The sequence below is a fragment of the Cricetulus griseus genome, chromosome 10, assembly GCF_003668045.3.
Source record: "Cricetulus griseus strain 17A/GY chromosome 10, alternate assembly CriGri-PICRH-1.0, whole genome shotgun sequence".
NCBI classification, from domain to species: Eukaryota; Metazoa; Chordata; class Mammalia; order Rodentia; family Cricetidae; genus Cricetulus; species Cricetulus griseus.
Genome location: NC_048603.1, coordinates 29,466,727 through 29,477,570, shown reverse-complemented (window position 1 = coordinate 29,477,570; position 10,844 = coordinate 29,466,727). Strand labels below are relative to the sequence as shown.

General features: G+C 46.1%; 1 protein-coding gene across 1 annotated transcript in view; it reads left to right on the top strand.

Annotated features, from left to right (window-relative positions):
* The window catches only part of LOC103158908 (protein N-terminal glutamine amidohydrolase), an 18,165-nt gene extending 11,576 nt beyond the window's left edge, over nt 1–6,589 (top strand). The window contains exons 4-6 of the mRNA XM_027431651.2: nt 1,213–1,361; nt 2,293–2,417; nt 5,865–6,589. Coding sequence (XP_027287452.1) covers nt 1,213–1,361; nt 2,293–2,417; nt 5,865–5,980 — 390 coding nt within the window. The 3' untranslated portion in view covers nt 5,981–6,589. The remainder of the gene's footprint in view (nt 1–1,212; nt 1,362–2,292; nt 2,418–5,864) is intronic.
* Nucleotides 6,590–10,844: the final 4,255 nt, after the last annotated feature.

Genomic DNA, 10,844 nt, shown 5'->3' with positions numbered 1-10,844 from the left:
GATAGATCCCATCTCTGCTTTCTTTAATCGGAGTCAGAGCTGAAGGGAGCGTTCAGTGTAAGGAGTTTCTAGAGTCGACTGTCTTTCCCATCTCATAGGTCAAAGCTCTAGAATGCCGTGTAAACCATGAAGTGCTGTCAGAACGTTGGATACTAGTAGCGTGATTTTAGACTGAGTAGCCATTTTGATGTATTTTCTCCATGAAAGCGTCTTTTTTCCTGGATTTGAAGCACTAGCCTGCATTCATGTCCCTTGAGAATCCCATGGTCCTCCTAGCCATCAGCTGGTGCTGACAGTGCCTTGTTCTGGGTGTGAGAGCAGCAAAGAGGTAAAAGTAGCATCCTATACTCTGTAACCAACCGGGGATGTGAGCGCTGTCTTTATACTACCCCTTTAGTGGCTGCAGATGAGAGCTTGGTCATCCTTTTATTTATTGTATTATTATTATTATTTATTTATTTTTCTTTTAATTAGAAAAGCAGTAAAAATTGGCAATTAGCATCTTTTCCAGACTGCCCTCAGAAAGACCCAACTGTTGGCTGTTTGGGGGGATCAGTTGCTTCCTGTCACTTTGGACCAGAAGACTTGTCACAAAGCTGCATGGTTTTGGTTTTTAAGGTTTCAATATGTAGTTTTGGCTGGCCTGGCTGGAACTCTCTGTGTACATCAGGCTGGCCTGGGACTCACAGAGACCTGCCTGCCTCTGCCTCTTGAGTGCTGGGATTAAAGTGTGTATCCATGTCTGCCCTGGCCTCACCTCTTGAAGCCTCCGCTACGTCCCTAGAGCACGCTCATTGCTAAGAAAGAATTACCAGTGAGCTTTTGTGGGCCATGAAGATCCAAAGTGTAGATGAAGATACCTTTGTAGATTCACATGTATGAATGCATGTATACTTCTGAATGTGCATGTGTGTCTTTCCTTGGTCAAACTTTAAAGCATTTTACAAAATACATCAGTGTCCTGCAGTCAGTTCAACTGTGGAACATGGGATATCACGCGTGTAACAGCAGGTCAAACCCTGCCGTTGTTTACCATTGTCCAGTCGCTGGGCATTTTTCTGGTTGGGGTTTGTGTTTTATTTTACGTTGTTTTGCCGTTACCGGAGGGTGGTATTAGCGCCATGTCTGCTTTCCTGCTGCTGCGCTGGTCCCGCGATGTTGGAATCGACTGTCCTGCGCCACCTGGCTAACCTCAGTGATTGTTACTCCTAGGATTATCATGTCATTCTGCTCCATGTGCCAAGGGAAGGACAGAGCTTCATTTATGACCTTGACTCGATTTTGCCATTTCCCTGCCCTTTCAACATTTACGTACAAGATGCCCTTAAGTCTGACGATGACATTCATCCACAGTTCAGGAGGTGAGGAAATTCAGTGCTAAGTTCCTGATTTTCTGAAGTAAGACTTGGTGGTTACGTAGACGTCCTTCCCCTCCCTGTCTGCCCCCCCCCTTTTTCAGTCTCTTCCTTTCTTCTCCTCTCCCCTCTTTGTCTGCATCCTCCTGTTTCTGCGTTATTGGTGTGCTTGCTGGACGAGAGCTCAAGAGTATCTTAAAGCTCTGCAGCCTCCTCACCATATAAAAGATGGTGTTACAGACGTCAGTGTGACGAGGGCCAGCCAGGCCTGAGGACCGGTGGAAAGAGAAAATTGATGTCTGTAGATTACCTCTGACCATGCTTGTGCTCTCCCTCTCTCTCTCTCAAGTGTGTAAAAGTGAGTGTGATGAGATTCCCAACATTTTCTTTCAGGTGAGTTGAGGATTTCTGCCTTGATTGCTGCAGTGTGGCTAGAGCATGGCTAGCGTTCTCAAACTCAAGAAAATTACAAGGCAACAACAAAAAGTCCCATCCTTTGTCCCAGTTCGCTACTGAGTAAATAACTACTGGATAGGTTTTCTCCTGTACCTTCTTCTTCTTTTTTTTTTTAATCTTTCTTTTAAGATTTATTTATTATGTGTACAGTATTCTGCTAGCATGCCTGAAGAGGGCACCAGATCTCATTACAGATGTTTGTGAGCCACCATGTGGTTGACTGGGATTTGAACTCAGGACCTCTGGAAGAGCAGCCAGTTGCTCTTAACCACTGAGCCATCTCTCCAGCCCGTCTCCTTACTTTCATAGATTTGGGTTTCAGTCATTTCCTTCAACTTGTTTAGTAGGTAATCAGCCACGTACATGTGTGCAGAAATTCTTGAGTAGTTTTGTGCATCTCCTAGAAACAGTCCATTGTAGGAATGAGTTAGAAGAGCAGCCACGATACCTCCCTGACATAAGTGTGTGTTGATTTCTGCAGGAAATTTAGAGTGGTTCGTGCTGATTCCTACTTGAAGAACTTTGCTTCTGACCGCTCTCACATGAAAGATTCCAGTGGGAACTGGAGAGAGCCTCCTCCAGCCTACCCCTGCATTGAAACTGGCGGTGAGCCAAGGGTGTCCTTTCAGGGCCTCCGCCTGGTGTCTGCTCAGATCTGCATTTCCCTTAGTCAGTTTTGGATAAGCTCCCTGGGTGGTGAGGATAATTGCGAGCACTCGTTCTCTGTGTTTCCTAGATTCAGGAATTGAGGGTCAGAGAACAGGACTGGAAGGCAAAATCACTCAGGGAGAGTAAGTGGCTGGGGACAGAGCCATGACCGCAGCCACCACCGTAACCATGACCGTGGCGAACTGCTCGATTACTGGCTACATCTACTGGGGTTCTGGCATCATATCTGTGTGTCACATAACAGTGCTGTCAGTAGCATGTTGCCATGGTGGGGTTTCATGTGCACCCTTCTGGCGTGTGAAATGCCATTTTAGTAACCTTGTAACAAAGCCTGCGTTAAGAGGGCTCTCCCAGCGCTTGCTTCCTTTCGTCCATTTGAGAAAGCCGTGAGAGTTAAGAACAGAGCCGGTCTTTCACCTTTTACTGTTGCTCGGCGTTCATGTGCTTTTTGAAACATTACCTATGGATTGTAAGTCATTCACAGCATTCCAGGTGAGATGGGTGAGATCATCCCATCATGTTGTTAACGCAGGCCACAGGAAAGAGCCCTGCAGACGGTGCAGAGTTCTGCAGAAACAGAGCAGGGCCATCTCCAGCTCTCTGGGGAGGAAAACAAAAAGAGTTATTTGAAGGGGAGAACACTTAAGGAGGGTTCTGAGTCTCCCAGTGAGAGACTTCAGTGAAAAAGCAAACCAGAAGAACCCCACACTGTGTGATTGCTTTCCCATGCCCCGCCCGATTCCCTGCTTTCAGATTAGAACTATGAAAACTAGTTAGGAGAGGGCTTCCTGGGTTAACCTCACTGTCTCAGGTGGCCTGTTACCCAGGGGCGAGCCTGCACACAGAGTGCCTTCAGCAGGGACATTTCTCTTGTAGATGGAGATGCTTTCAGTAATTAGCACATGTGACCTCATCAGGACCTGGTCCATTTTGGGTCAGTCCTTTAGCTTTGGTGCCAGGTCATTAGGTATCAGTCCCTACTCATTTGTGCCAGGCTTTGGTTAGCTTCTGCACATATAATTGCCATTTATATGTTAGCCGGAAGACGGCATCATGTATAGTGCCGGCCAAACAAGCCTGAGGACCTGATCTTCAGAAGGCAGGCAGGCAGGCGTGATGTGTGGCTTTAACCCTAGCACTGGAGGGGAGGGTCCCTGAGCTGGCTAGCTTAGTGGGCCATGAAGTCCAGGCTCAGTGAGAAATAAAGCAGATAACAGCTACGGGAGACAGCTGATGCTGACCTCTGGTTTCCACACGTGTGAACTCACTTGTGGTTCACACACCCCTCCACACACACACCAATGGCTCTACAATGTCTCTTGAGAATATTGTTTTGTGGGGGAGGATCTGGGAGGAGTTGGAAGAAGAGAAAGATTATGGCCAAAATGTATTATACAAAACTCTCAAAGAATAAATAAAAATATTTTAAAAGTATTTATGGGCCAGAGAGCTGGCTCAGTGGTTAAGAGCACTGAATGTTGTTCCAGAGGACCAGGGTTCAATTCCCAGCACCCGCATGGCAGCTCACAACTGTCTGTAACTCTGGTTCCAGGGGAATCTAATACCTTCACCCCAATGCACATAAAATAAAGGTTAAATAAATTATAAAGAAAGTATTATTTAAAAAAATTTTATTTTAAAATTTATATTTTTTGAAATTAAAATATAATTACCTTGTTTTCCCTTCCCCCTTTATTTTTAGATTTAATTGTTTTATATGCAAAGATGTTTTGCTTGCATTTATATCTGTGCACCACACGGTGCCTAAGGAGGTCAGGTGAGGGCATTGGATCTATTGAAACCAGAGTTGTGAGCCACCATCTGGGTGCTGGGACTCAGCCCTGGGTCCTCTGCAAGGACAAGTTCTCTTAACCACTATTCGGTCCATCCGTCCGTCCGTCCGTCCGTCCATCCATCATCCATCCATCCATCCATCCAACACAGGATCCTACTATGTATCCCTGGTGGGCCTGAACTCACTGTGTAGATCAGGCGAGTCTTAAACTCAGAGATCTGCCAGCCTCTTCCTCCCTGGTGCTGGGGTAAAGGTGTGTGCCATCATGCCTAGCTCTTTATTAAAAAATTGCTTTTGTTTTAAAATGGGTATTTGCTTGCATGTATGTACCCTCGAGGCCAGAAGAGGGGTTGGATCCCCTGGGACTGGAGTTAGACATGGTTGTGAGCTGCATGTGGGTGCTGGGAACCGAACCTGGGTCCCCTGCAATGGCAGCCTGTGTTCTAAACCACTGAGCCATCTCTCCCACCTCCTTCAGAGTCTTGTTAACTGTACATATTGCTTGCCCAGCTCTTTCCTGGCCATTTATCAGTTGACTACATTGGGAATAGGTGTGACAACTTGGCAGTTGGCTGACCGTGTCCCTCTTGTCCCTCTGAATTTCCTGTAAGTTGCCTATTGAAGCCTGGAAATAGATAGTTTGATTATGTATGCACCCTTTATATAACTTTATTTTTTAAATAATTTTAGGCTTCTAGAAAATTTGTTAAATAGGACAGAGTTCTTATCTAACCTTCCCTCAGATTCCCTTGGTGTTGTCTTTCTTTTTTCTTTGCTTCAAGATAGGGTTTCTCTGTGTAGCCCTGGCTATTCTGGATCTCGCTTTGTAGACAAGGCTGGTCTCAACCTCAGAGACCCACCAGCCTCTGCCTCCCGAGTGCTGGGATGAAAGGCGTGCACCACCAACACCTGACTAAGTCTTCTTTTTAAAAGATGTATTTATTTTCAAATTTTTAATGTGTATGGGAGTTTCGCCTGCATGCATGTTAGTATTCCACGTGTGTCCAGTGCCCAGTTAGAAGGTGGCATCGAATCTCCTGGATCTGGAGTCACAGATGGTGGTGTGCTCTGGAGGAGCAGCCGGTGCTGTTAGCTGCTGAGCCATTTCTTCACTTGCTTGGTGTTAATCATCACACGTAACCAAAGCATAATCACCAGAAGAGAAAAGACAGCAATGTAAAACTATTGCTGTGTTCTATAAAAATAACAATGACAATACCGTTAAGGTTTTCGGGGCTTCTTACTCATTTATTTCTGGTATAGAGTCTAACTGGGGTGGGGGAGGTATGACATTTCGTTGTCATTTCTTTTTGTTTCCCCCAGTCTGTGACAGTTCCCTTCCTTTCCCTTTTCTTGCACATCCTTTATATTTGTAAAGACTCCTGGCCATCTGCGCGCCCACGGGGGAGCATCCCTTAGGCCGATGTGGTGCTTGTCTTGAAGAGAGTGTTGTGTGTTGGAGACAAGAACAGCAGAAGTGATCCTGAGCCCTTGCTCATTTGAGTGGGTTCCTCACCTCTTCGGGGTGCTTCTGTTGCTGCTAACCTGAAATTAGTTTCACCAGATGTTTCTTTCATGTTCTTTTCTAGACTCCAAAATGAACCTGCATGATTTCATCAGCATGGACCCTGAAGTAGGATGGGGAGCTGTCTATACACTGTCTGAGTTTGTACAGCGGTTCAGCAGTAAAAACTGCTCAGCCTGATGCTAGAATGTGGAACTGAAGAGGTCCCAGGATCTGAATAAGCCATCCTTCCATTTAAGGGAGCACCATGGTGCAGGTGCTTTGGAGGTCTGTTTTTCCCATTAAACTTGAGCGGAAACATTAATGAACACAAATATGTTCCCCCTTTTTTTAGCTTGAAATCTATCAGCAAGTTCTGTCTCCAACCCTAAGTCAATCATTCTCCAGCCTCAGACACAAACAAGTCAAATAAAAGCTTCCCTATTGATATGCCACAGGCGGTATATAACTGCTAAGATATTCCCATGGCTTATTTGTGTAGACGTTTGATGACCTAGGCCAGCAATTGCTTCCGTTAAACTTGGAGACAGCTCCTCTCCTGTTCTCTCTGCTTCCTGTCCTCTCCACTCTAAACTCTGTGAGCACAGGGTTGTGGCCTGTGGCTCCAGAAGCTCTGTCACCCATTAGAGGTACCTGTAAAACGTTCCCGAGGCAGCGCTGCTGCTCGGAAAGGACAATATTGTGAGCTGAATCAGCTGTAAGTATTAGTCTTTTTGGACTATGATGTTGACTGAGTGTTTATTTGGCCCATGTATGTGCATAGTTTTAAATAAAACTGACTGAAAATTAGTTTGGTTTTGAAGATTTTTGTGGCTTTCTTCTGAGGTGGAGTTGGGCAGTGTTGGTGATGGACTCAGGGTCTTGTATATGTGGGAAGTACCGTACCACAGAGGCCTTCATGTGAGTGTGTGTGTGTGTGTGTGTGTGTGTGTGTGTGTGTGTGTGTGTGTGTGTGTGTATGAGTGTGTGGTGTGTGTGTGTGCAGGCCAGAGGTTGATGTTGAGTATCTTCCTTAGTGACTTCCTTATTTTGGGGGCAGGGTCTCACTGATTGGGCTAACCTGGCTGTCCAGTAAACCCTGGGATTCCTCTTGTCTCTGTCTCCTCGACATGGGGTTATAGGCACATGTCACCTTGCTTGGTTTTATGTGTGAGTTGGGGTTGAATCTAGGGCCACATACTTATGTGGCAGGCCCTTTACTGACAGCCATCCTCATGTCACTCTTAAAATACCTAAGAATGTCTCCATCATAGATGAAAACTATTGCTTTAAAATACATTTAGCACACCTGCCTTGTTGAAGATGCCTTAGGAATGTGTGTATGAACTTTTGCTCCCAGATACCTTTCTACTTAAGAAAATTTTCATTTGACAGGACTCCTCTGCCAGGTGCTGTGACGGTGTTTTATTCAGGAGTCTTGTTAGGTTGGGAAATGTCACTTCCCCATTGGGTTCATGTGTTAAGGATGATTGTGGAAGAAAGCCATTAAACTTTTGTATAAGACCTGGGAAGAGTCTTTCTTTTTCTTTGTGTGTGGAATGAGTACGTGTGTATATTCAGAGGCCGGAAGTCAACCCTTTGTGCCATGTTTCAGTAACTGTCCATCTCTCACTGGGACTGACTGACTGTAATTCTGCTAGCTTGGCTGGCCAGCAAGCCCCAAGGATCTTCCTGTCTCTGCCTCCCCTGGTTGGTATTACAAGTGGAGTCCTGTCATACCTGGTTCTTACACCTTTTTAGTTTAAGGTCTGCAGCGATGGCTGTTACCAGTTGATCTCATGTCGTTCTTGCAGACGGCCTGACTTTCATTCTTAATGCCCATGGCAGGCGGCTCACAACTGCCTGTGACTCCAGCTCACACAAATACTTTATCCTGAGCAGAAAGTATCAACACCCAAAGAATTGTACTCTGATTTACAAAATTATATCTTGGAAGGGCTGGCTTTATTTATTTAATTTTTGTTTTGGTTTTTGGTTTTCTGAGACAGGGTTGCTCTGTGTAACTCTGGAGGCTGTCCTGGCACTTACTCTGTAGACCAGGCTGGCCTCAGAACTCACAGAGATCAGCCTGCCTCTGCCTCCTGAGTGCTGGGATTAAAGGCGTGCGCCACCAACGCCCGGCACGGACTGACTTTTTAATTTGGCCTATTTTATGAGCATGTGTCTAATTAGGGCCTGAAAGGTATGTCTAGTACAAGGCTTGGTGGGTAAAGCCACCTGAAGTCAAGTCTGATGGCCTGAGTTCAGTCCCCAGAATGCACATGGTAGGAGGGGGCTCTCTGGGGCCAGGTGCTGAGAACTTGTCCCCGTACTCAGACTACAACGAAGGAAAAACAATCCTATTTCAGTCGCAGCTCTCATCACTGCTTGATATTAGTGATATTTGCTAGTCCAGGAATCCTCATCTCCCTGGGCTGCCTCACCCAATAGGAATTGTTTGGAGGCACAAGTGAGACTGTATAGGAGGGGAGCGGAAGAAGAGAGCGAGCAGAGAGAGAACTTTGATGCGGAATGTCTTCCTTGATCTCTCCACTTTACCTACTGAAGCAGGGTCTCTTGTTGAACCCAGTTCCTGCTAGTCCTGGCTAGTCTAGCTAGCCGGCTCGCCCGCGTGTCTCCTCACCCCTGCCCCTCTGCTGCTGGTGTTACAGGTAGCTGCTATGCCCGTCCAGCTTTTAGGTGGGTTCTGGGATCCAAATCTTGTTGGTCCTTTTTCTTAGGGTTTCTGTTGCCTGTGATGATACCCTGTGCCCAAAAACAACTTGGGGAGAAGGGTTTATTTCAGTTAAGCTTACAAATTGCAGTTCAGCATTGAAGGCAGTCAGGGCAGGAACTAATGGGGGGGGCATGGAGGGGTGCTGTTAACTGACTTTCTCAGCCTGCTTTCCTCTTTTTTCTTTCTTCCTTTCTTAAATTAAAAAACTTTTAAAAGATTTATTTTTATGTATGCGTGCTCTGTCTGCATGCACAACTTTATGCCAGAAGAGGGCATTAAATCCCACTGTAGATGGTAGTGAGCCTTCATGTAATTGCTGGGAATCAAACTCAGGACTTCTGGAAAAGTAGCTGGTGCTCCTAGTCATCCCTCTAGCCCTCAGTCTGCTTTCTTATAGAACCCACAACCACTAGCCCAGGGTGGCCTCACCCACAATGAGCTGGGCCCATCCTCATCAATCCCCAATTAAGAAAATGCCCTCGAGACTTACCTACAGCCTGATTTTTATTTTATTTTAATTTTTTTTTTTTTTTTTTTTGGTTTTTTGAGACAGGGTTTTTCTCTGTGTGGCTTTGGGGCCTATCCTGGAACTTGCTCTGTAGACCAGGCTGGCCTCGAACTCACAGAGATCCGCCTGCCTCTGCCTCCCGAGTGCTGGGATCAAAGGCGTGCGCCACCAACGCCCGGCCTACAGCCTGATCTTATGGAGGCAATTTTTCAGTTGAGATAACTCTAGCTTGTGTCAAGTTGACATAAAACTAGTTAGTAAGTTCTCATGCTTGGGTGGGCCCAATGAGCCATCTCTCCAGCCCAGATAAAACACTTTGAGCCTTATAGGTATTGATTAGATGTGAACTGTGATGTACATCAACTCATTTAATCTTTAATCCTCAAACGACAGCCCAAGACACTGTCATTTTCTCCATGTCAGAGATTGGATGACCAAGGCACAGTAAGGTAAAATAATATACCCAAAGCTACATATGTGGTGACTGACAAAAATCCAGGTATTTCTGCTTCAGGGCATGCATATAACCATTTGACCCCATTTCTAGGTTGTTCAACCCCCAGTTCTTTCCTTTGATTAAAAAATATACATATTTTATGCGTATGGGTGATTTGCTTACAAGTGTGTCTGTGTGCCCTATGCTTGCCGTGCCTGCAGAGACCAGAAGAGGGCGTTGGATCCCCTGGAACTGGAGTTACAGGTGACTGTGAGCTGTCAAGTGGTCTGGGAATCAAACCCTGGCCCTCTGCGAGGGCAGTGAGCGCTCTTAACTGCTGAGCTCTCTCCAGTCCCTCAGGTCTATTCCACATTCTGTCACCAAACGTCACCACGACTTCGGCAGTTAGGGGACAGAGGCATCAAGAGTTCGGTGTCCTTCCTGTGTACACAGCAAGTTTGACCACAGTCTATGAGAGTCTTCAGAACCCCCAAAACATCTGTCTAAGAGAGATGTCCTTAGCGGGGAATTGAACTCAGCTCTCCAGCATCCATGTGAAAAATGGAAGTGATACCTCACGTCTTTAATCCCAACACTGGGGATGCAGAGACAGATGGATCCTAGGGGCTGCCTAGACTGGCTGAAACTGTTAGCTCCAGGTTCAGTTAGAAATTCTTGACTGGCTTGCTGTAAGTTGAGCTTCCCATGACTTCCTCTTGAGTCTGGTAAATTTGCTAGGATGGCTCACAGAATTTAGGAGCGCATTTAACATTGACTGGGTCTGCTACAGAGTGGAGCTGGCTGGCAGGTGAAGAGACAGGCGTGGTAAAATGACCAGCACAAGGAAGGCCATATCGGGCGGGGTTGGGAATGGTCCCTAGTATGGGAGGTTTTTACCTCTGGGCATCCAGTCATTTGCTGCTCATCCCAGGGATCCGAATCAGGTTGGGCTTATGAAAGGATCACCGTTTTATGGACTTAAAATGTCCAAGGTGTTACGATATTGTAGACAGAAGTTTCTGTCCCACCCCGCCCTGCAGCCATTCAGTCCCAAATAAACACACAGGGGCTTAGAATAATTATAAACTGACTGGTGGCTCAGGCTTCTTATTGGCTAGCTCTCTCTTAATTATTAACCCATTTCTATTAATCTGTGTATCTCCACGTGGTCTTGGTTACCGGTGATGCCCTGGGGGTCTTGCTTCCTTGGCAGCTACATGGCATCTCCCTGACTCTGTCTACTACCTTTCTCTCTCCCTGTTTGGATTTCCTGCCTGGCTACATCCAGCCTGTCCATTGGCAGAAACAGCTTTATTCATCAACCAATAAGAGAAACATATTCACGACATACCGAGGGCATCCCCCATCACGAGAGTACCATAGT